Here is a 25,714-nt window from a genome sequence, read left to right as displayed (position 1 = left end):
CCTACCTACGGGGACCAGGAAGAGACCAAGAGAAAGGAGGCCCGTCCCTGCCTGCTTCTGTCTCAAGAAGGCTGAGGCCACTTCCTGCCTTCTTGCCCCCATGGCCCCTCTGCTGATGCCACCTCACCCTGGAGAGGGTGGGCAGAGACTCCTACAGAGGGAGCCCTGTGGGCCATCAAAGCTCCCCACACCAGTCACCACCTCGGGGCAAAGGCTGGCAGATCCCCTATTAGAGACAGTCCCAGGACTGTGCCAGGAGGGAGGGCCCACTGCTGCTCTGAGCCTTCACTTCCTTCTGTGTCCAAGGAAGCTTCTGGATCACCCAGGAGCTCAGGTGTATGGATGAACGACCTGAGGGGCTGTATGAGGGGACAGCCTCCTGGGGCTCCCCCACCCCCGACTTCCTGCACTTAGACGTTGAGGCCCAGAGATTCTGCCCTGTGGCCAGACCCAGGCATCCTGGTAGAGGGGGCTCTAGTCCAGGACCCACCACTGCAAGTCATATGGCCTGGGGCAGGGTTTCTCTAAGCCCCATTCCCTCCTGTGTAGGACAGGGAGGTCAGAGGGGACCCTGCAGATCCAGTCTCATGTCTAGGGATCCAGAGGTGACCTCCAGAAGGCCCAGTCTCTGTGTAGGGGATCATCAGCCCCCTCACCCCTTGTGCAAGGTCACGGTCCTTGCACCAAGGGAGCGGGCCTGGGGTGGGAAGAGGCCAGTGGGGCAGTGGTGGTACCTGGGGACTGCATGGGAGCTCCTGCCAGGGAGGGAGAGGAACAGAAGACAGCTGGGGCTCTGGTGCTTGGGCTAGGGACTAAGTACCTGTGACCTCCACCAGCCCCCCCGGCCTCCTCTCCAAGGACTGAATGTGGGGCACAGCAGGGCAGAGACTCAGGCCTGCCTTCCTTTCCCTGAAAGAGCCTGCACTGGCCCTGGGCAGAGAGGATGAGAAGTGAGGCTGAGTGAGGTGGGGTTGCAGGGATCCAGGTGGGAGGGGCCCAGCCAGCCAAGCCCAGGCCCGGCCCCTCAGCAGCAGGACCAGGACTAGGGCCTTTGGGCTGGGTGACTTGGCACTGATCACAAGGGAGGACCTTTTGCAATAAGGGAAAAGAAGCCGGATGGATAAAGGAAGTGCTGGTCACCCTGGAGGCGCATGGGTTTGGGGAAGGCTCCCGGCCCCCACAGTCCTCCGAAGAGCCTGACCCCGGCTCTCCTCACTCACCTCAACCCCCAGGCGGCCCCTCCGTATGGCCCCTCTCCTGCCTAAACGGCTCTGCTGGTCTTCCTGTCCCCTGGAGGAGAGCAAGGCCGTGGGTCGGTCCCTGCTGCTGCCCCTGCTGCTACTGCCAGTATTCCTGCAGGCTGGTGAGTGCCCAGGACGGCCCCGGAACCACAGGAAGGGCAAACCCGAGACAAAGGTGGCACATCTGGGTGAGGGGCCAGACTCCCACCCCAGCAAACAAGGGCAAGTCCCACAGGGGTGGGTGCCCCCATCTCCTCCTCCTTCTGCCTCCCCCATGCCCAAAGAGTGAGAGACCCAGGCCAGAGGTCAGTCCAGCCACCTGTCACACGACAGCCTGTGGGTGAAGGTGCGGGAGGGTCTGGGGTCATCCTCTTCCCGTCTCAGGGTGGCTTCAAGGTCTCTCTCTCTGACTCCCTCCCTTCCTCCTCTAGGTGGCTCCACAGGATCCAGTCCAGGGTACCCCTATGGGGTCACTCAACCAAAATACCTCTCAGCCCCCATGGGTGGCTCTGTGGAAATCCCCTTCTCCTTCTATCACCCCTGGGTGTTAGCCAGACCTCCGAACATGAGAATATCCTGGAGACGGGACCAGTTCCATGGGAAGGTCTTCTACCGCACAAGGCCACATCGAATTCACAAGGATTACTCAGATCGGCTCTTCCTGAGCTGGAGAGAGGGTCAGGAGAGTGGCTTCCTCAGGATCTCGAACCTGCGGAAGGAGGACCAGTCTGTGTATTTCTGCCGAGTCCAGCTGGACATAGAGACAGATGAGGACATAAACACATCAGGGACGAAGATATGGCAGTCTATTGAGGGAACCAACCTCACCATCACCCAGGGTGAGTACAGCTGCCCTGGCAGCTGCATTGCCCACTGCAGTGAGGCTTTTATGACCACTGGTGATGCCATCCCCATCATCTCAGACACCACTTCTCTGACAGTCCCTAAGTTCTCTCTGGCCCCTGACACCTCCTCAGGCCTCTGCCACCTCTCCCCTTTTCTCTTCCCCTTAATTATCTCCACCTCTGATCTGTTTTCCCTGACCATCCCCCTTGCTGTCCTGTCCAGATCCAGCCCCTCCCCCACTCCTCAGGCCTCAGCACCTGCCAGACCCTCCAATTATCCTCTATTCTTGTTCCAAACTGGGGCTCCAGTCTGGCCTCTCCCCCATGACCTCTCCAGGATGTTGCCTACCCGCTCTTTGTCATTTGTCTATGTCCCCACTGGTGCCTCAGGGTGGGCCCCTTACCTTGCATCTCCCATAGTCTGGGGGAGGGTCCAGGATCCCACCCCCAGCAAATAAGAGCTCACCCAGGAACCCCCAGTAGGTGCCCAGTGGCTGACCCTGGGAGCCCTGTAGTCTCTAGGTCAAGCCCCATCATCTGGGTTCCCATCTACCCACTTCCTTCTCCCACTCTGCTTCCTGAAGTGTCCTTCAGCTCCTCCCGACCCGTCTCACCTCTTCCCTCTCCTGTCTATCTGCCTCTCCTCCTGCATCCATCCTTTAACATCCTAACTCCTCCCCAGCCCCTGCAGCCCCCACTCTTCTGACAAGCCCCTGTGTTCTTCCAGCCATGCTCTCCCTGTCCTCCACTCTGATCTTGCTACTCTGTCCTTCCTGACACTAAGAGACATATCTGCAGAACCAAGAGCAGCAGCCCCCACTCACTGAGGCACCATGGCATGGCCCTGGCAAATCTCTTTATGTGTATTGTCCTAGTGAACCCTCACCAAGACTCCACAAAAGCAAGAGGAGCTGCTATTTTCTTCAGTTTAAAGATAGGGAAACTGAGGCTAACAGAGCCTATACAGCTGCCCTACATCACACCAGTGGTGCAGATGGGATTTGAAAAGGATGTGAGGGCTGGGCATGGTGACTCATGCCTGTAATCCCAGCACTTTGAGAGGCCAAGGTGAGTGGATGACTTGAGGTCAGGAGCTCGAGACTAGCCTGGTCAACATGGCAAAAGCCCATGTCTACTAAACATACAAAAATTAGCCAGGCGTGATTGCATATGCCTGTAATCCCAGCTACTCAAAAGGCTGAGGCAGGAGAATTACTTGAACCCAGGAGGCGCAGGCTGCAGTGAGCTGAGATCATGTTACTGCACTCCAGCCTGGGTGACAAAGTGAGACTCTGTCTCAAAAAAAACAAAAAAGAAAAGAAATGGTGAGCTGCAGACTTTCTTTCTCTCCTAACTTCTAGCTACAGGGCCTCGCCTATTGAATTGACCATAGTGTTCGCCTTCACCTATTTTCGAACCTCATTATAGAATGTGTTGCACTAATAGATCTTCTATTTTATTCAGAAAGGGGATCGGGGGAATTTGAGCCTAGGTTTTTCTGTCTCCAGAACAGTGGGGCGAGGGGAGTTTCTCCCAGGCCCAGGCAGTAAGGGGGTACAATTTCTGTAGAAAATGTCATAGGAAACTAATAATCAGCCAGGTGGACTTGTTTTTTCTAATCGCTTGCACTGGCAATCCTAAACAATGCCAGGGATAAATTACTCTTCTCTGCTAGGATGGACACTCTTGCTGCCCCCACTCTGGTAAACCACTGTGCCGTCTTAACCACTGTGTTGATTTTGGAGCAGATGGAGAGCAGCTCCATAATCCAAATGAAGCAAGACAGCCTTGAACTTTGATTTCCTATGTATTTCCTTAAATGGTCTTTTTTGAGAGATTTGGGTTTTTCTCAGGCTTTCTCTTCCTCTTTGCTTAATTCCTACTTGCTTTCCTCATTTCTCTGTCTTGGTCAGATTTGTAGTTTTTTTCCGCCAATAAATTGTTTTTTCAATTAATTGAATATTCATGATTATCAAAGCAACAAAATACAGGAAAGTAATAAAAAGAAAAAAATTTTTTTTTTTTTAGATGGGGTCTTGCTCTGTCACCTAGGCTGGAGTGCAATGGCACGATCTCAGCTCACTGCAATCTCCCCTTCCCGGGTTCAAGTGATTCTCCCGCCTCAGTTTCTCAAGTAGCTGGGATTACAATTATTTTTTATTTTTGGAGAGACAAGATTTCACCATGTTAACCAGGCTGGTGTCGAACTCCTGACCTCATATGATCCGCCGGCCTCAGCTTCCCAAAGTACTGGGATTACAGGCATGAGCCACCTTGCCTGCCTCTTTTTTTTTTTTTTTTTTTTTGAGACAGGGTCTCCCTCTGTCACCCAGACTGGAGTGCGATCATAGCTTACTGCAGTGTCTACCTCCCAGACTCAAGTGATTCTCTTGCCTCAGCCTCCCAAGTAGCTGGGACTACAGGCACACACCACCACACCTGGCTAATTTTTGTACTGTTTTTGTAGACATGGGATTTTGCTATGTTGCCCAGGCTGCTCTCAAACTCCTAAGCTCAAGTATCCACTTGCCTTGGCCTCTCAAAGTGCTGGGATACAGGCGTGAGCCACTGTGTCTGACAAAAAGTTTTTAATCCAACTGAAATTCCATCATGCTAAGATATAACACACTAAGGGAATACTTGTAGGAGCTATAACTAAGTTTGTTGTTGGCTTATTAATATTTTTTACATAATTTTACTTTTGTAACCAAACTTAATTGTGTTGTTCTTTATCACTTTTCTGTTTTACTTCTAAGCACAACAATCCCAATTACCACTAGAGGTTGAACCTACTGGCCAGACACATGGCTTATGACTGTAATCCCAGCACTTTGGGAGGCCAAGGTAAGTGGATCACGAGGTCAGGAGTTCAAGACCAGACTGGCCAACATGGTGAAACCCATCTCTACTAAAAAATACAAAAATTATCTGGGCATGGTGGCTTGTGCCTGTAGTCCCAGCTACTTGGGAGGCTGAGGTAGGAGAATTGCTTGAACTGGGGACCTGGGAGATGAAGGTTGCAGTGAGCCAAGATTGCGCCACTGCAATCCAGCCTGGGCTAAGAGCGAGAATCCATCTCAAAAAAAGAAAAAAGAGTCTCTACTAAAAACACAAAAATTAACTGGGTGTGGTAGTGCACACCTGCAGTCCCAGCTACTCAGGAGGTGAGGCAGGAGAATTGCTTGAACCCAGGAGTTGGAAGAGGTTGCAGTGAGCCAAGATCATGCCACCGCACTCCAGCCTGAGCGACAGAGCAAGACTGTCTCAGAAAAAAAAAATGTTTAAATTTCTTAATTTAAAAATAATTTGAATGATTTGATTTTTCACAGTAAAACTTTTTAATGTAGTGAGAATTCATTTTGGTATATGGCATAAACAACTAAATTGATTTTTTTTTTTTTTTTTTGAAACAGAGTCTCGTTGTGTCACCAGGTGCCAGGCTAGAGTACAGTGGTGCGATCTCAGCTCTCTGCAACCTCTGCCTCCTGGGTTTAAGCAATTCTCCTGCCTCAGCCTCCTGAGTAGCTGGGACTACAGGCACGTGCTACCACGCCCAGCTAATATTTGTATTTTTCAGTAGAGACAGGGTTTCACCATGTTGGCCAGGATGGTTTTCAATCTTGCCTCGGCCTCCCAAAGTGCTGGGATTACAGGCGTGAGCCACTGCATCTAAATTGATCTTTATATGAAGTAATTAATCAGTTGTCCCGACCCCATTTATTTAATTTTTATCTGTTTCTCTATTGATAATTAGGCCTGGTTTTAAAAGAATTTTTGTAGAAAAGCATCCATCTCTAGTCAGTAAATTCTGTTTCACTGATCTGTCTTTTCTTACATCAGCACACAGGTTTAGTGATTGTAGCTTTATCATGTTTCAGTGGCTAAGAGTATTTCCATCTCAAACATATTACTCCTTCCTCAAAAACATTTTTAGGCTGGGCACAGTGGCTTCATGCCTGTAATACCAGCACTTTGGGAGGGTGAGGATGAAGATCTCTAGAGCCCAAGAGTTTGAGTCTTAGCTTGGGCAACATAATGAGATCCCATCTCTACCAAAATAATAAATAAATAAATAGTGGTAGCGCACACCTGTGGTCCCAGCTGCTCAAGAAGTTGAGATGAGAGGATCACTTAAAGGTAGGAGGTTGGAGGCTGCAGTGAGCTGTGATTTCACAACTGCACTCCAGTCTGAGTCACAGAGGAAGACCCTGTCTTAAAAAACATAGTAAAACAAAAAACTTTTTTGTTGTTGCCTGCCTTTTCCTTCCCAAATATTAGAATAAGTTTGTTCAGGAAAAAAACAAAACAAAACAAAACAAAAAAACACTCTTTTAAATCATAGTTGCATTAAACCTATAACGCAATTGGGAGAAACTGAAGGATGGGCATGGTGGCTCACACCTGTAATCCCAGCAGGCAGCTGAGGCAGGCAGATCACCTGAGATCAGGAATTCTAGAGCAGCCTGGCCAACATGGAGAAACCCCATCTCTACTAAAAATACAAAAAAGAATTAGCCAGGCTTTGTTGTGGCAGTTGCCTGTAATCTAGCTACTCAGGAAGCTGATGCAAGAGAATTATTGCTTAAAGCCGGGAGTTGGAGGTTGCAGTGAGCCGTGATTTCGCCATTGCACTCCACTCCAGCCTGGGCAACAGAGCAGGACTCCGTCTCAAAAAAAAAAAAGAAAAAGAAAAAAAGAAACTGAAATCAGGCTAATACACAATCTTCTCACCCAGGAACAACGTCCTATTTTGTATCCCTCAGTAAACCTTGGTGGTGTTCTGCCGAAGATCATATAAATGTCTCATAAGATTGTTTTACTGACTGTAGTGAGCCGAGATCATGCCACTACACTCCAGCCTGGGTGACAGAGCCAGATCCTGTCACAGGAAAAAAAATTTTTTTTACTCTATATTTCCTTTTGTTATTAATATGCAAGATTACTTTTTGAATCCTTAATAAGTGTCACTGTAAAAGTAATGCATAGGCTGGGTGCAGTGCCTCACATCTGTAATCCCAGGACTTTGGGAGGCAGAGGTGGACTAATCACCTGAGGTCAGGAGTTCGAGACCAGCCTGGCCAACATGGTGAAACCTCATCTCTGCATGGTAGTGCGTGCCTGTAATCCCAGTTACTCGGGAGGCTAAGGTGGGAGAATCTCTTGAAACCAGGAGGTGGAGGTTGCAGTGAGCCAGATCATGCCACTGCACTCCAACCTGGCCAACAGAGCAAGACTGTCTCAAAATTAAAAAAAAAAAAAAAGGCTGGGCACGGTGGCTCATGCCTGTAATCCCAGCACTTTGGGAGACCAAGGTGGGCGGATCACTAGGTCAGGAGTTCAAGATCAGCCTGTCTAATATGGTGAAATGCTGTCTCTATTAAAAATCAAAAAACAATTAGCCGGGTGTGGTAGCCCGTGCTTGTAGTCCCAACTGCTCAGGAGCCTGAGGCAGAAGAATAGTTTGAACCTGAGAGGCGGAGGTTATAGTGAGCCGAGACTGCGCCACTGCACTCTAGCCTGGGCAGCAGAGTGAGACTCCATCTCAAAAAAAAAAAAAAGAAATTAATGTGTAAAATCTGGCCAAGATGGTGGGTTATGTGCATGTTTACCACCACTCCCCTCAGAGTCTAAAATGACAGCAAAGGGAATTTTTTAAGAAAGAAATCATCAAGAACAAGAAATACATAAACTGGATGTACAAAAGCAAAATTTGAGAAACTTGAAACAGACTAATGGAATTCATTTAGGAGCCCAGAGGAGCTAAACCCTAAGCCAGTGTTGGGAAACCCAGAAGAATGGCAATTATACCACAGAACTCTGTAAAAGTTCAGTAATGCTGGCCCCAAGTACCCCAGAGAGTAGGAATAAAGATAGGTTTGAAAACTAGAGGACATTGAAAATCTGCTTCAGAAGCAGGGAAACCTCCATTCCCTATTCCCCTACCCTAGCCAAAGACTAGAGATTTGCTTTCCAGAATAGATGAACCAGAGGGTCTCTGGGGGAGAACCCCAGTAATAACTGGCAAGGCAATTGGGGTCTGGCCCTCATACTGAATCCCCCAGCACCGAGGACTGTACCCTGGCCTCAGCTGTGTCTGGGAAGCCTGAGGCTAGAGTCCCTATATGATTAAATGAAACAAACTTCTCCCATAAATGCAAAGAACAAAACAGGAGAAACAAAAAGAGGAACCTGGAAGAAACCAAAACAGTTCAGGGAGAATGAAACTGTAAAATAGCATTTCCTTCTACTCAGAAAGTTAAGAGACCCCGTGCATGTGATAAGAGAGGGTGCTTCACAAAGAACTTGCCAACCACAAAGAAAGCTCTTGGAAATTAAAGATACAATAGCAAAAATAAAAATTCCATTAAAGGACTGAGCGCAGTGGCTCACATCTGTAATCCCAGCACTTTGGGAGTCCAACACAGGAGGATTACTTGAAGCCAGGAGTTCAAGACCAGTCTGGGAAACACAGCAAGACTCTGTCTCTATAAAAAAATAAAATTTAAAAATTAGCTGGGTGTGGCCTGGTGTGGTGGCTCATGGCTATAATCCCAGCACTTTGGGACGTGAGCTACCACATCAGGTCAAACCTAGCTTCACTTGAAGTCAGGAGTTAGAGACCAGCCTGCCCAACATGGCAAAACCCTGTCTCTAATAAAAATATTTTAAAAATAAGCTGGGTGAGGTGGTGCATACCTGTAATCCCAGCTGCTTGGGAAGCTGAGGCAGGAGAATCATTCGAACCTGAGAGGTGGAGTTTCCAGAGTGTAATGGCACGTGCCTGTAGTTCCAGCTACTCAGAAGGCTGAGGCAGGAGGATCACTTGAGCCTGGGAGGTCAAGGCTGCAGTACCTATAATCCCACCACTGCACTCCAGCCTGGGTGAAAGAGTGAGATCCTGACTCAAAAAACAAAAACAAAAAAAAACAACCACCACCACCAAAACAAACAAAACAACAAAAACCAAAAATGCTCCCAAGGATGAACTTTTGAATGTGGGAAAAAATATACAAATGGATCAATTCTGTATATGGTGTCAGGTGATGGTGAAAAGAGAAAAGAAAAGAATTTTAGTGGAGTGAGTGAGATTGCTAAGGGTGGCCCTGTATTCACATTGAACAGGGAAGGCTGCTGTAAGATGAAGCAGAGCCTACAGGGTAACTGGGGAGGCCTCAGAGTGAGGCTTAGTTTGCAAAACGAGTCAGGGACAGGGAGGCACCGTGGGACTAGCAGCAGGCCTGAAGAGCAAGGGGAAGGAGCCCAGAGAAGACTGGAATGTTAGAGAGGAGGTGTGTTCTCTGGAGTCAGAAGTTACAGGGCAAGAAAACCCACAGATGGGGTCCACCAAAGCCAGCTCCAAAGGCACAACACATGGGTAGAAGAGCTGGGGAGTGGACCTGGAGAAGACTCAGAAGAGCCAGCCTAGACATAGATTGGTAGAACATGAGGAGGAGGCTGGAATAAGAATGTTCCAGTCATGCGGGACAAGTGTGGCTGGAGCCAAAGGGAAGAAGCAGAGGGTGGCAGGAGGCGGGGCAGATCCTGGGTGGCTTTGAAAGCCAAGGAAACAACTCACTTTTGCTCTGAGTGCCATGGGAGCTAGTGAGGGTTTCCTGCTGGAGTGCCAAAATCCGACTCACAACTTTTTTTTTTTGAGATGGAGTCTTGCTCTATCACCAGGCTGGAGTGCAGGGGCCTGATCTCAGCTCACTGCAATCTCTGCCTCCGGATTCAAGTGATTCTCCTGCCTCAGCCTCCAGAGTAGCTGGGATTACAGGCATGTGCTACCACACTCAGCTAATTTTTGTATTTTTGGAACCCAGCCTGGGCAACATAATAGGACCCTGTCTCTCAAAAAAATAATTTTTTTTTTTTTGAGATGGAGTCTTACTCTGCCACCCAGGTTGGAGTGCAGTGGCATGATCTTGGCTCACTGCAACCCCTGCCTCCATGTTTCAATGGTTCTTCTGCCTCAGCCTCCCAAGTAGCTAAGACTGCAAATAAGCACCACCATACCTGGCTAATTTTTTCTGTATTTTTAGTAGAATGGAGTTTCACCATATTGCCCACACTGTCCACTAAAAAATTTTTAAAATTATTTGGGCATGGTGGTGAGCCACCATACCCAGCCTATGCCTTTGGTTTTTTTGCGGAGTTTCACTCTTGTCACCCAGGCTGGATGAGGTGGCACAATCTCGAATCACTGCAAACTCTGCCTCCCAGGTTCAAGCTATTCTTCTGCTTCAGCCTCCCAAGTAGCTGGGACTACAGGCATGCGCCACCATGCCCAGCTAATTCTTGTATTTTTAGTAGAGATCATTTAAGCCAGACTGGTATCCTCAGCCTTCCAAAGTGCTGGGATTACAGGCGCTAGCCACTGCACCAACCATTTAACATTTTTTTTTTAGCTGCTCCTTGCAGAGCAGGGCTAATTCCTAGGCATTGTGCTCCAAATCAGCAATGCCTTGGAGTTTTGCTCGTTACCCAGGCTGGAGTGCAATGGGGCAATCTCGGCTCACCGCAACCTCCGCCTCCTGGGTTCAGGCAATTCTCCTGCCTCAGCCTCCTGAGTAGCTGGGATTACAGGCATGCGCCACCATGCCCAGCTAATTTTTTTTGTATTTTTAGTAGAGACGGGGTTTCACCATGTTGACCAGGATGGTCTCAATCTCTTGACCTCGTGATCCACCTGCCTCGGCCTCCCAAAGTGCTGGGATTACAGGCTTGAGCCACTGCGCCCGGCCCAGCAATGCCTTTTTAAATGGCTACATGCAACCCGTGGTAGTGATGTATCATCATTTATTTATTTGCTGTTCTATTTGATGACAGTTAAGTTGCTGCCACATCACAAACTATGCTATGAAGAACATCATCCTTCAACACATGCCTTTGAATACTTGGGCAAGCATTTGCATAGGAAAAGTTCCCAGGACTGAAACGACTGCAACAAAGGACACACATAGGTCTTACATTTTGATACATCTTCCCAAATTGCATTCCCAAAGATTCTGCCCATTTATACTCCCATGTGCATGACAGTTCCTCTCTCTCTAAACCCTGGCCAATACTGGGCATTTTCCTCTACTCAGGTCAGTTTTTGAAATGGTCTTTTATATTACTCTGCATTTTTAAAAATTTTGTTTTTTGCTGGGTGTGGTGGTTTACACCTGTAATCCCAGCACTTTGCGAGGCTGAGGCGGGCAGATCACTTGAGGTCAGGAGTTTGAGACCAGCCTTGTCAACATGGTGAAACTCTGTCTCTACTAAAAATACAAAAATTAGCTGGGCATGGTGGTGTGTGACTGTAATCCCAACTACTTGGAGGCTGAGACACAAGAATCCCTTGAATCCAGGAGGTGGAGGGTGCAGTAAGCTGAGGTGCACCACTGCATTCCAGCCTAGTTAACTGAGTGATACTCCGTCAAAAAAAAAAAGAAAGAATTTTGTTTTTGAGACAGCATGTGTTGCCCAGACTGGAGTGCAGTGGCACAATCAGTGATCACTGCAGTTTCAACCTCCTGGGCTCAAGTGATTCTCCCTCCTCCTCAGGCTCCTGAGTAGCTGGGACTACAGGCATGCGCCACCACACCCAGCTAATTTTTGTATTTATCACAGAGATGGTGGGCAGGGGGGTGGTCTCACTATGCTGCCCAGGCTGGTCTCAAACTCCTGGGCTCAAGTGATCTGCCCACCTCGGCCTCCCAAAGTGCTGAGAGTATAGGCATGAGCCACATTGCCCAGTTAAAAAAACAAAACAAAACAAAAAAAACTTTTTAATGGATATTAGCATTAGGATTATGGTATTATTTTATAAAATGGATTTGAATTTCATAGTTTTCCATCTTTATGTTCTGAAAACTTCTATATGGGAATTATATGTTCCTTAAGTTTTTATAAGAACTTATTCATAAAACTTCCTAAGCATGGAGACCTTATGAAAAGTAGTTCTTTCATAGCATTCTCAGTTTCTTCTTTGTCTACTGACCAGTTAACCCATTTATGCTGGGGGTTGCAATTTTTTGTGTGTGAAAAATCAGACCTTGGCAATGACCTTGAGCAGTAGGATATAAATAACTCCCACAAGCTTAGCATTCCAATAATGGAATATTAGGCATAAATGACTTAAAGTATACTACTTTTTTGTTTTTTGAGACAGAATCTCGCTCTGTCGTCCAGGCTGGCATGCAGTGGCACAATCTCAGCTCACTACAACCTCTGCCTCCCAGGTTCAAGTGATTCTCCTACCTCAGCTCTCCAAGTAGCTGGGATTACAGGCCCCCGCCACCACACCAGGATAATTTTTGTATTTTTAGTAGAGACAGGGTTTCACCATGTCGACCAGGCTGGTCTCAAACTCCTGACATCAGGTAATCACCCACCTCGGCCTCTCAAAGTGCTGGCATTACAGGCATAAGCCACTGTGCCCGGCCCCAAGGTGTACTACCTCTTAAATTAATTTCTAAAAATAATCACTTAGGCTGGGCACAGAGGTCCATAATTGTAGTCTCAGCTAAACAGGAGGTTAGGGTGAGAGGATTGCTTGAGCCCAGGAGATGAAGGCTATAGTGAGCAATGATTGCACACTCTATCCTGGGCACAGAAAAGATCCTGTCTCAGAAAAAACCCCAAAGACACCCATTTAACAGAAATTTTAACATTTAACAGCCTATAACTGAGCATATACTCATGATTGCAACTGGCTTTTGTTGTCATTAGATTTGCTAGTCTTGTCTATCTTCTTGTTCATTGCCCCTTTAAATAACCAGTTTCTGCATTTCTTTTGCCTCTGGCTATCTATTCCCTAATAAATTTATTCTGACATAACTTTTCATTAATATATTCCTCTGAGTTTCCTTACAGTTGGCTCCTGTGTGGGGTATTCTTTTTGAAACTGAATATTTTGTTTTAAAAATTTCTTCCCATTTTAAATAATAAAAGCATTTCATACTCTGAATTTAGCTTAGAGTGTTGCTTTAGTCATACTCCAGAGTTCTTTTTTTAAAATATGTACTACTCTAGTTTTTATTTTCTAAACAGTATGTTATTACGTATGTTTCCTTTAATTATTTAATTTTAAAATGTTTAAATTCCCAATCAAGACATAGTATTTACACTTTTATTAATTTCTCTTAAGAGTGGATGAAGATTTTAGTCCATAGTGACTTGAAGACATTATAGAGCCTGATTTTTTTTTCCTGTTGCTGAGTACTATGTAAATTTTTTAAGGGTGCATGAAACACCTACAAAGAAGATATAACCTGTTTGTAGGACCTGAAGGTCAATAAATGGGACCTTAAAAACATATTTTCAATATACACTAGGTTTTTTACAAATGTGTTCTCACTTACTTAGACAATCCTGGCCTGGCATGGTGGCTCACGCCTGTAATCCCAGCACTTTAGGAGGCTGAGGCAGGCAGATCACCAGAAGTCAGGAGTTGAAGACCAGCCTGATCAACATGGTAAAACCTCATTTCTACATTAAAAAAAAAAAAAATTAGCCAGGTATGGTAGTGTGTGCCTGTGATCCTAGCTACTCTGGAGGCTGAAGCAGGAGAATCACTTGAACCCAGGAGGAAGAGGTTACAGTGAGCCGAGACTCCACCACTCTACTCCATCCAGCCTGGGCGACAGAGCAGGCCTCTGTCTCAAAAAAAAAAAAAAAAAAAAAAAAAAAGACCATCCTGTAAAAAGACACATACTGTATGATTCAGCTAATATGAGGTACTCAGAGTAGTCAAACTCAGAGACACAAAGTAGAGAGGTAGAAGGGTGGCTGCCAGGGACTGCAGGACACAGGAATGGGTAGTTGATGTTTAATGTGTAAAATGTTTCCACTGAGGAAGATACAAAGGTTCTTGAGTTGGATGGTGTGATGGTTGCACAGCACTGTGAATGTGCTTGGTGCCACAGAATGGTGCATGTAGAAATGGTTAAAATGACATATTTTATGTGACCTGTATTTGCAACAGACTGTTTTTGATCCTGCAATTTAGTTATCCCTATTTGTGAGTGAGGAGATGAGGTTTTGAGGTCACCCTGCTGATAACTGGTGTAGAATTGGGTTTTAAACTGAGTTGCCTGCTAAACTGAATTTGAGGAGGAAGAAATAAAAAGAAACAAAGGAAGAAAAAGGAAGGAAGGGAGGAAGGGAGGGAGGGAGGGAGGGAACAAAGGAGGGAAGGAAGAGGAAAGGTAGGGGAAAGGAAGGAAAGGAAAAATAATATAAAATGAGGCCGAGCATGGTGGCCATGCCTGTAATCCCAGCACTTTGGGAGGCTGAGGCAGGCGGATCACCTGAGGTTGGGAGTTCGAGACCAGCCTGACCAACATGGAGAAACCCCATCCTACTAAAAATACAAAATTAGCCAGGTGTGCTGGTACATGCCTATAATCCCAGCTACTTGGGAGGCTGAGGCAGGAGAATCGCTTGAACCCAGGAGGTTGTGGTGAGCCGAGATCACGCCATTGCACTCTAGCCTGGGCAATAAAAGCAAAATGCCGTCTCAATAATAATAATAATATAAAATGAACTGAGTCATCTGTATTGAAAGCTGTTAGCATTTTACCCTGTTCCCTGTTTGGGCTTCAGAGAGGAGTTCCCTCACCCTTAATGTTCTCCAATCTAGAAAGCAGCACACCATGCATTCATCCAGATGCCCCACGCCCCCAGGTTCATTCCTCTTCTCTTCCCAGCTGTCAAGACCATCACCTGGAGGCCCAACAGCACAACCACCACAGCCAACCTCGGAGTCACAGAGGTCAAAGGGCACTCAGAGTCTTGGCACCTAAGTCTGGAGACTACTGTGTGGGTGACAGTGGCTGTCGCTGCACTTGGAATCATGATTTTGGGACTGATTTGCCTCCTCCGGTGGAGGGGAAGAAAAGGTAAGTGCCCAGGACCCACCTCCTCTCCATGCCTCCCAGCTGGGGGTTTCTCAGGGCCCACCTGCAGCTAAGGGGCTTCTGAAATATACAGACCCTGCCAGCTCCCCTGAAGCCCACTGAGGCCGACTCTGTGCCCTGTGCTGGGGCATCTGCAATGAGGGCTTCTGCAGTAGGGCTGTACAGGGTCACATGTGAGAATCCCCAGCCCTCTCCACACAGCCAATTCCCCCAACCTGTTCTTCTCTCTCAGTCATTACTCATCCACCCTCCCCTGAAGGTTCTGGGGGAGGTGAGGGTCTCCCCTGGGAAAAGGACAGAGAGAGCAAAAGAGACAGGAAGTAGGCTGAGCTCAGCGTACTGGCCAACTGGCCACTTGCCACAGCCTGGCTTGAAAGTGGAGAAGGAAAGTAGATAAAGCATAAACCACACACTTTGCTCTCAGAGAACTGGGGGTGTGGGGCTGTCAGTTGCCTCAAGGACTAATTGCTTCATTGAGAAAGAACTATTTTAGTTCAGTTGAGCCCAGGAGTGTGAGACCAACTCCGCCAACATGGTGAAACCTCATCTCTGCTAAAAAAACATTAGCCAGGTGTGATGGTGCGTACCTGTAATTCCAATTACTGGAGAGGCTAAGGTGGGAGCATTGCTCAGGAGGTGGAGGTTGCAATGAGCCACGATCATGCCACTGCACTCCAGCCTAGGCAAGAGTGCACCCCATCTCAAAAAAAAAAAAAAAAGAAAGTCTTCAGTGAAAGGAGATTTGCCCTATCAGCTATGAAAGCACAGAGGGTAGGAGCATGGGGTCAGGGCTGCCTGCAGTCAGATCCTGGCCTCACAACCTCACCAGAGAAGCAGCCTTGCTAGTACAAAGGTTGTGGGCCTCAACTTCCTCATGGGAAAAGGGAGTGAAGATAGTACCTATGTGGGGTTGTCCTGACAATTAAATATACTATGTTTAGAATAAATCCTAGCAGAGGGTGTGCACATAGGGGCATCAACACTTAGAATGATTCAACAGTGGGCATTAAAACTAGGCAACACTGGCTCTCATGGGAGCACCATTGTATGAATACATTTAAAACAAAAGACAAAACGGTGCAATATTGGCATACACCTTAAAGCAATGGAAGTAAAGAGGAAAACCTAGGTATAAGAGAATGAAAACAGACCCAAATATATGTGGGAATTTAGTTGGTTAAAAGGTTTCTAATCAATGGGGAAAGATAAGCAATTCAATGAATGGTGCTGGAACTATTCAGTAGCTATCTGAGAAAAAATAACATTATCTCCTTAACTCATAATTTGTACCAAAATAAATTCCACAGGGATCAAAGATTTAAATAAGGAAAAAAAATAACCCTAGTATCAGAAGAAAATGTGAGACCACAAAGTAGAGACAGTCTTCCTCAGTATGACCAAACTCAAAAGCCATGGATTAAAACATTAAAATCTGGCCAGGTGAGGTGGCTCGCACCTGTAATCCTACCACTTTGGGAGGCAGAGGTGGGTGGATCACTTGAGGTCAGGAGTTCGAGACCAACCTGGTCAACATGATGAAATCCCATCTCTACTAAAAATACAAAAATTAGCTGGGCATGGTGGTGTGCCCCTGTAATCCCAGCTATTCGGGAGGCTAAGGCAGGAGAATCACTTGAACCCAGGAAGTGGAGGTTGCAGTGAGCTGAGATCATGCCACTGCACTCCAGCCCGGGCAACAGAGCAAGACTCTGTCTCAAAAAAAAAAAAAAAAAAATTAAAATCAACCACTTAATTTTTTTTCTAATTCTACATAACAAAAACCACAGTGCTTTTATCCTGAGAATGAGTAAGAGGGTCAGGGAACTGAAGAGAAAGTTTGACATAGTCACTGAGGAAATGGGAAGTGGAGTCTGAGAATTCAGCTCAGATGAGAAACTGTAAATCCATAACAGCAGTGTTATGCATGGCTGCATTTTTCCCTAGAAGTTGTCTACCATTCAGATTTCGAGACCTTAGAGATTTGTGTTGGTCAGGAATTGTCAATTGCTACCACCAGGGACCAGAAATAACAGTAGCTTAAACAAGACAGAGCTGGGTTATTTTTTCCTCCTGTAAACAGATCTGGAAGCTGGCAGCAGAGGCCACTGTTCTTAGACACTCAGGTTCCTACACCTTTCTGATTCACCAGCCCTGATGCTGGCTTCTGTCCTGAAGGTTGCCTCATGGCCCGAGATGGCTGCAAAGAGTCCAGTCACTATTCCTGGGTTCCTGGCAAGAAACAGGAGGAAGAAAGAAAGGAGAAAAAATACTAGGCCCCAACTGTCTGTTCTCTTTAAAGAGCTTTCCTGAAAGACCTAACAACAACTTCTGTTTAAATCTTATTGGCTAGAATTTGGTCACGTATCCCACAGCTATCTGGAGGGGGGACCCTCCTACTCCAAATACAATTAATTTTCTATAACTAAGAAGAATTGAATAGATATTGGGTAATCAAATAGCATTTCTGCCATAAGACACCCCCAGGATTAGAGATTTGCCAGCTAAGTGTGACAGAATGACAGGAGATCACAGGTCAAGGAGTTAGTGAGAGAGCAGGAATGGAGAGCAGAGGGGTCAACAGGGAGTCTGGATAATCTGTAGAAAAGTAGGTTATCAAGGGATAAGAGTTCAATGAAATCTAAGAACAGGTGTAGTAGGATAATGACAAAAGAGAGCTGGAACACTTCCAAGCTTATTCTGTGAGGGCAGCATTACCATGATACCAAAGCCAAAGCCACTACAAGAAAAAAAAAACTACACACCAATAACCCTGATGAATATTGATGTAAAAATCTTCAACAAAATACTAGCAAACTAAATTCAACAACAGAGAAAAAGAATTATATACCATGGGCCAGCCACAAGAATCTCTTGAACCTGGGAAACAGGTTCCAGTGAGCCAAGATCATGCTACTGCACTCCAGCCTGAGCAACAGAGTGAGACTCTGTCTCAAAGGAGAAAAAAAGAAAAAAAAAGATAGATGAATATACCAATGGAATAGAGTACAGAGTCTAGAAATAAACCCTTGCACATGTGGTCAAAAGACTTGACAAGGGTGCCAAGGGCACTTAATGGGCAAAGGATAACCTCTTCAGTAAATGACGTTGGGTAAACTGAATATCCATACCAAAGAATGAAGTTGGATCCTTATAACATATACAAAATTTGACTCCAAATGGATTAAAGACCTAAATGTAAGTTCCCAAACCATAGGGAATAAGTCTTGTGACACTGGTGATACCAAAAGCACAGGCCACGAAAGAAAAAATAGACAAATAGGACTACGTTAAACTTAAACATGCTTTTTCATCAAAGGATACAATCAACAGAATCAAAAGGCAACCTACAAAATAGGGGAAAATATTTGCAAATTATATATCTGATAAGGAACGAATATTTTGAATATATAAGAACTACAGTTCAACAACAAAAAAATCAACCCAATGTAAAAGTGGGCAGTGGATTTTAACAGACACTTCTCCAGACAAGATATTTGCTATGGTCTGAATGCGTCTCCTCAAATCATGTATTAGAAAGTTAGTCCCCAGTGTGACAACTGGGAGTTAGAGTGTTTTGGGAGGTGCTTAGGTCATGACGGCTCTGCCAGACGAATGGATGAATGCCATTATAAAAAGGGATTTCAGGAGTGGGTTCACTGTCTTCTGATCTTCTGCCATGTGAGGACACAGTAACCCTCCCCTCTGGAAGACACAGCAAAAAGGCCCTCACCAGACACCAGCAAGATGCTGGCACCTTGATCTTGGACTTCCCAGGCTCCAGAACTGTGAGAAATAATTTTGGTTTGCTTTGTTTTAAATTACGCAGGCTCTGGTATTCTTATATATATTAGCAGCACAAAATAGACTAAGACAATACACAAATCACCAAGAAGCAGATGAAAATGGCCAACTAATGATCAGATAAATGCAAACCAGAACCACAGAGAGCTATTCCTAGAAGGATAGCTACTATTAAAAATAAATAAATGTGGCCCGGCACAGTGGCTCACACCTGTAATCCCAGCACTTTGGGAGGCCGAGGCAGGCAGATTATGCCACCAGGAGTTTGAGACCAGCCTGGCCAACATAGGGAAACCCCGTCTCTACTAAAAATGCAAAAATTACCGGCTGGGCGCGGTAGCTCACGCCTGTAATCCCAGCACTTTGGGAGGCTGAGGCGGGCGGATCACGAGGTTGAGAGATCGAGACCATCCTGGTCAACATGGTGAAACCCCGTCTCTACTAAAAATACAAAAAATTAGCTGGGCACGGTGCTGTGTGCCTGTAATCCCAGCTACTAAGGAGGCTGAGGCAGGAGAATTGCCTGAACCCAGGAGGTGGAGGTTGCGGTGAGCCGAGATCGCGTCATTGCACTCCAGCCTGGGTAATAAGAGCAAAACTCTGTCTCAAAAAAAAAAAAAAATGCAAAAATTAGCCAGATGTGGTGGTGGGCTCCTGTAGTCCCAGCTACTCAGGAGGCTGAGGCAGGAGAATAGCTTGAACCCAAGAGGCAGAGGTTACAGTGAGCCAAGATTGTGCCACTGCACTCCAGCCTGGGCGACAGAGTGAGACTCTGTCTCAAAATGAAAATAAAAATGACAAGTGTTGGGAAGAATGTGAAGAAATTGGGGCCCCTGTGTACTGTTGATGGGGTTATAAAATAGTGCAAATGATGACAAAAAGCAATGCCTTTTCCTCAAAAATTACAAAATAAAGGCCAGGAGTAATAACTTACACCTGTATTTCCAGCACTTTTCAAGGCTGAGGTGGGCAGATTACCTGACGCCAGCAGTTCAAGACCAACCTGGTCAACATGGTGAAATACCATCTATACTAAAAATACAAAATTAGCTGAGCATGGTAGCACACGTCTGTAGTCCTAGCTACTCAGGAGGCTGAAGGAGAATCGCTTGAACCTGGGAGGCAGAGGATACAGCGAGCCAAGATTGTGCCACTCCACTCCAGCCTGGGTGACACAGCAAGACTCTATCTCTAAATAAATAAATAAATCAAGCAAGCAAGCTAGCTAGCTAGCTACCATATGATTCAGCAATCCCAGTTTTGGGTACATACCCAAAAGAACTGAAAAGGAAACTCTTGAAGAGATATTTATACACCCATGTTTATAGCAACACTATTCTCAATGGCCAAATGGTGGAAGCAACCCAGATGTCCACTGACAAATGAATAGATGAACATAATGTGGCATATATATATATATATATATATATATATATATATGAATATTATTCAGTCTTTAAAAGAAATTCTGGGCCGGGCACAGTGACTCACACCTGTAATCCCAATCCCAGCACTTTGGGAGGCTGAGGCTGGTGGATCACCTGGGGTCAAGGAGTTTGAAACCTGCATGACCAACATGGTGAAACTCTGTCTGTACTAAAAATACAAAATTAGCCAGGCCTGGTCCGCAGGTGCCTGTAATCTCAGCTATTTGGAAAGCTGAGGCAGAAGAATCACTTGAACCTGAGAGGCAGAGGTTACAGTGAGCCAAGATCATGCCACTGCAGTCTAGCCTGGGCAACAAGAGCAAAACTCGAGAAGAAAACAGAGGAGAGAGAAGAGAAGGAAGGGAGGGAGGGAGGAAAGGGAAGGAAGGGGAGGAAAGAGGGGAAGGAAGGGGAGGAAAGGAAGGAAGGGAAAGAAAAAGAAACCAAGAAATTCTGACAAATACTAACAGTATAAATGGACCTGGAGTACATTATGCTAGGTAAAATAAGGCAGTCACAAAAAGACAAATACTGTATGATTCCACTTTTCTGTGGTACCTAGAGATAGGAAATTAATAGGAACAGAAAGTAGAATGGTGGCTCTCAAAAGCCGGAAGGAGGAAGTGGGGATTCTTTTCTTGTTTGTTTTTTGAGACAGAGATTCACTCTTGTTGCCCAGGCTGTATGGCACAATCTCGGCTCAATGCAACCTCTGTCTCCCAAGTTCAAGCAATTCCCCTGCCTCGGCCTCCCGAGTAGCTGGGATTACAGGCATGCACCACCACACCCGGCTAATTTTGTATTTTTAGTAGAGACAGGGTTTCTTCATGTTGGTCAGGCTGGTCTTGAGCTCCCAACCTCAGGCGATCCGTCTGCCTCAGCCTCCCAAAGTGCTGGGATTGCAGGCATGAGCCACGTGCCTGGTGGAATTCTTTAAAATAGTTTCAGTTTTGCAAGATGAAAAGGTTCTGGAGATGTTTCGCAACAGCGTGAATATGCTTAACACTACTGAACAGTACACGTGGTTAAAAGTGAATTCTAGGGTTTTTTTTACCATAAGTAAAATAAAATATATAACCTGTTTAAGTTTCAAAGAGAGGGAAAAACAGAGGGCGAGAAGAGTGCTAGAAGGAAAGATGCAGTATGAAAATGATATTAGCAATTAATGTTTTAGAGTTCCCAGTCTCAACATTAAAAAAAAAAATCCTGTAGCAGTTAAAGGGGAAGCCTCTGGAGTTGAGGGAAATAGTGAGGCCTCGGCTCAGAAGGTGTCTCTGTGTATTCGGAGCCCTCTCAAGAGGAGGCTAGATGGTGGAGAGGATGTCTGTGGACGAGGGGCCCAGTGCTTGGGAAACGCTGTAAGGATGCCAGGAGAAATGGCATCCTGGGTTCAAGCAATTCTCCTGCCTCAGCCTCCCAAGTAGCTGGGACAAAAGGTGCCCGCCACCACATCTGGCTAATTTTTGTAATTTTAGTAGAGACAGGTTTTTGCCACGTTGGCCAGGCTGATCTTGAATTCCTGACCTCAGGTGATCTGCCCCCCTCAGCCTCCCAAAGTGCTGGGATTATCACAGGCGCGAACCACCGCACCCAGCCTAGGTGTTACACTGGACGGAGTGAAAGCTGAAACATGAAAATGATACTAGCAGTTAATATTTCAGAGTTTCCAGTCCCAACATTAAAAAACAAAAAGTCCTATAGAAGTGCAAGCTGGGGCCCCTGGAGTTGAGGGGTGCCATGAGGTCTGGGCTCGGAGTGTCTCTGTGGACCCAGAGCCCTCCCAGGAAGAGGCTGGATGGTGGAGAGGATGTCTGTGGACCAGGGGCCCAGTGCTTGGCAAACACTGCAAGGATGCCAGGGGGAAAGAAGGGGCAGGGCACAGTGGGAGAGGCAGCAGAGGATTCAGGGTGGGATCAGCCAGAGGGGAGTGGAGGCCGAGCAGTGGCAACAGAACTCAAATAGCCACAAACATGAGTCCCAAACACCAGGCTCCCAAGGCTGGAGAGCAGACACAGCCACCACCCAGAAGGAAAGCACAAGCGTGGTATCCCTGAGGACCTGGAGGGAGTGAAGGGTGCCTGTGTTGCAGGGCAGGGCAGGGCAGGGCATGTGGTATCCCTGAGGACCTGGAGGGAGTGAAGGGTGCCTGGGGTGGGGTGGGGCGGGACAGGGCAGGGCAGGGCAGGGCAGGGCAAGGCAGGGCAGGGTGGTTGAGGGCTCAGTGGTGGAGGGAGCCAGGTTGAGGCTAAGCAGGGAGCTCAAGAGAGCCAAGCAGAGGGTTGGGGTGAGAGGGTATCAGGAGGTGATAAGGACAACAGGGAGGACAGATGGGGGACTCAGGGTGCCAGCTGAGTCCCAGGCCCTTCCTGATGGGTTTGGGTGGAATTGCTCTGGTCCCTCTAAGGGAGGGCCTCAGCCTAGGGTGCAGCAGAGAAGGTGGGATGAAGACTGCCATCACCTGGATGCTACCCTGACTGTTGGTCCCTCTACATACAGGTCAGCAGCGGACTAAAACCACAACCTCAGCCAGGTGAGTGCTGGGCCTCCCCAAGGGGGTGGGGGCTGCAGGTGTAGGCTGGTTTGGGAAACAGAGTGTGCTGCTAAGAACTCCACAACCCCAGCCTGCCACGGCCATTGTCGCATCCCCAACTTACCCAACCTCATCCTCCTTTGTCCTCTAAGGACCAGGCTCTTGACTTTGGGCTTTCTGTTCCCTAAAAACTAAACCAGTGGACTCCGGGTTCCAGCGCAAACACTGAGTCTCTTTTCTGGAGTGCCCATCTGTGCCCTCTGCCTGCCTTTCCTGGTGTTACTAAACTTTTCTGCTCTTCACCTGCTTCCTCTCAGCGTGGATCTTCCAGCTTTTCCATATTGCTTGCTCTCCAATCTGTCCTGCCAAATGTGCCAGGTGGGCCCAGGCTTCCTCTGCCTCCAGCTCCTCTTACCTGTGTTTGCTCAGGAGGGAGGGACTCACCAGCCTCTCTACCTTGCTCCCCTTTCCAGGCTAGGGCCTCACTTTTCCTTTTTCTGGGCTCTTCCTCTCCACCCTCCCACCATTTTCCTTTCCTTTCCTCTGGCCCCTCCCTTCCATGCTGGAAGAAGGCCTCACTCCTGCCCTTTCTCCTTCGCTGACTTGCCAGCTGCCCTTCTCCCATCCCCCACCAAGTTCCTTCTCCCTCCAGTCACCCAGCATGAGCCCCTGATCAGAGGACCTGAAATTCACACAATTGGTTTGCTTCTCCCAGTTTCAGCCAAGGCAGTGTCAGCAGAGAGAACAAACGTTGACCTTTCCTATTTTTCTTCTCCATGTTCCTCTCCCATACCAGCAGCTTCCTTAAGACAACCCACCTCAGTGAGCACCAAGGGACCTCTGCTGGGCCACACACAAATTGCCTCTAATTCCTCTTCCAAGCAGCCTCTTCTGAAGTCTAAAACCACCATACTCATCCTAAGCAGGCTGTGCAAGTTGCAGAGAACCCCCAAAAGAGAACCAGCCCCTAACATGTGTCATAACTCTTTTTTAAACATTTTATCTTTGAGAGAGGGTATTGCTGTCACCTAGGTTGGAGTGCAGTGGTGCAATCACAGCTCACAGCCTTGAACTCCTGGGCTCAAGTGATCCTCCTACCTCAGCCTCCTGAGTAGCTGGGACCACAGGCACACTCAACTATGCCCAGCTAGTTTTTGTGTTTATTGTAGAGACTAGGTCTTGCTATGTTACCCAGGCTGATCATGTACTCCTGGGCTCAAGTGATTGCCATCTGCCTCAGTCTTCCAAAGTGCTAGGATTACAGGTGCGTGAGCCACTGCCCAGCCCACGTTATAACTGCCCAGCCTCTAACATATTTCTCGTCCTCTTGTTCCCATACAGGGAACCCTTCCAAAACATAGAGGAACTATATGAGAATATCAGGAATGAAGGTGAGTCCTCACTATCATCCTTCCCCAGTTTCTACCCCTGGCCCTTCCTGCTTCCCCAAACACCCCCTACCTGAGTCTGTGCCCCTCTCAGTACTTCCATCTTTCCATTCCTTGCCCCCACGTGACCCTAGCCCTGACCTAGCAGATAACCTCACTCCTAGAGCCCCTTGCCCATCTCTCTCCCCCGGCTGTCACACCACCTGACCTCGGCACACCTTGCTTTTTATTCCTAGGACAAAGTACAGATCCCAAGCATAATCCCAAGGTAAGCAGTCAGACCAGGGCCTGAAGGAATTAAAGAGAAGCCTGGGCTGGGCACAGTGGCTCATGCCTGTAATCCCAACACTTTGGGAGTCCAAGGTGGGTGAATCACCTGAGGTCAGGAATTATAGACCAGCCTGACCAACATGGTGAAACCCCGTCTCTACTAAATACAAAAAATTAGCCAGGCATGGTAGTGCACGCCTGTAGTCCCAGCTACTTGGGAGGCTGAGGCGGGAGGGTCACTTGAACCTGGGAAGTGGAGGTCGCAGTGAGCCCAGATTATGCACTCCAGCCTGGGCAACAAGAACAACAAAAAAAAAAGCCTGGAAGCCTGGAGGTGGGGTGGAAGGGAGAGAGGGAGTATGGTATAGGGAGGACAGTCCGACTGCAGGCTTGCCGCTAAGATGGGGACAGTTCTGTACCACTGTCTAACGCTTTCTCTTTGGGTTCTCACCCAGGACAATGGCATCATCTATGCCTCCCTTGCCCTCTCCAGCTCCACCTTACCCAGAGCACCTCCCAGCCACCATCCCCTCAAGAGCCCGCAGAACGAGATCCTGTACTCTGTCTTAAAGGCCTAACCCATGGAGAGCCCTCTCAAGACTGAATGGTGAAGCCAGGCATAGTGGCACATGCCTGTAATCCTGGCTCCTTCAAAGCCTGAGGCAGAATAGATTCAGCCAAGGCGTCAGGGCCAGCTTTGACAACATAGCAAGAGGCCATCTCTAATTAAAAATATATATTAATAATAAAATAACAAATTTTTAAAACTTGTCTTCAAAACTATTTTTGTTAAATCTGCATCCATTAAATTCCAGAGAGAAAGAAGTAAAAAAAAGACTGTATGATGACCTTCTTAGGGTATGCTGTGCTTCCAATAGGAAGGGGCACAGCTTCCAACAATAACCAAGGCCATACAGATGACTTACAGGCCAGCCAGAGAACTGACAGAAACAGAGCCATCTACTCCAACTCCCTCTTTACCTTCCCAGTCCTTGCCCGTAAAACTAAAAGTACTCCCAAAACTTGCCTGAATGTATGTAAGGAGAAAACTGACATCGCCTTCAACTCCTGTCCCTCCCACTGAAAATGAACTCTAACAGATAACTCACACCCAAGACCCTTCCTCCAATACTTTTTTCAGTCACTTCCTCAGGCCAGGGAACATGAGTCCCAAAACGCTGGTAGCCAGCCCAAACCCAAAGCCTGCCCTCGAATCTGATCAGTCTTCCCTATGATGACAACGAGTACATCACCTCATCTGACACCACTCACAACCCTATAAGGTAGAGGATGCACTTGCTGGAAGA

General features: G+C 47.1%; 2 protein-coding genes across 2 annotated transcripts in view; one reads left to right on the top strand and one right to left on the bottom strand.

The window, feature by feature from the left end:
* The first annotated feature begins 1,138 nt into the window (after nucleotides 1–1,138).
* Nucleotides 1,139–25,174, top strand: LOC100385039 (paired immunoglobulin-like type 2 receptor alpha). Its single transcript, XM_002744043.7, has 7 exons — nucleotides 1,139–1,363; nucleotides 1,673–2,080; nucleotides 14,782–14,973; nucleotides 22,716–22,749; nucleotides 24,091–24,140; nucleotides 24,374–24,405; nucleotides 24,863–25,174. The coding sequence occupies exons 1-7, from the start codon at nucleotides 1,246–1,248 to the stop codon at nucleotides 24,983–24,985; spliced, it is 957 nt and encodes a 318-aa protein (XP_002744089.5). The 5' UTR covers nucleotides 1,139–1,245; the 3' UTR covers nucleotides 24,986–25,174.
* Nucleotides 1,750–25,714, bottom strand: part of ZCWPW1 (zinc finger CW-type and PWWP domain containing 1) — a 50,375-nt gene continuing 26,410 nt past the window's right edge. The window contains exon 15 of the mRNA XM_035281364.3: nucleotides 1,750–1,950. Coding sequence (XP_035137255.2) covers nucleotides 1,937–1,950 — 14 coding nt within the window. The 3' untranslated portion in view covers nucleotides 1,750–1,936. The remainder of the gene's footprint in view (nucleotides 1,951–25,714) is intronic.

The sequence above is a fragment of the Callithrix jacchus genome, chromosome 2 (assembly GCF_049354715.1).
Source record: "Callithrix jacchus isolate 240 chromosome 2, calJac240_pri, whole genome shotgun sequence".
Lineage (NCBI taxonomy): Eukaryota > Metazoa > Chordata > Mammalia > Primates > Cebidae > Callithrix > Callithrix jacchus.
The sequence above is the reverse complement of the archived record's forward strand: the minus strand, read 5'-3'. Positions and strand labels throughout refer to the sequence as shown.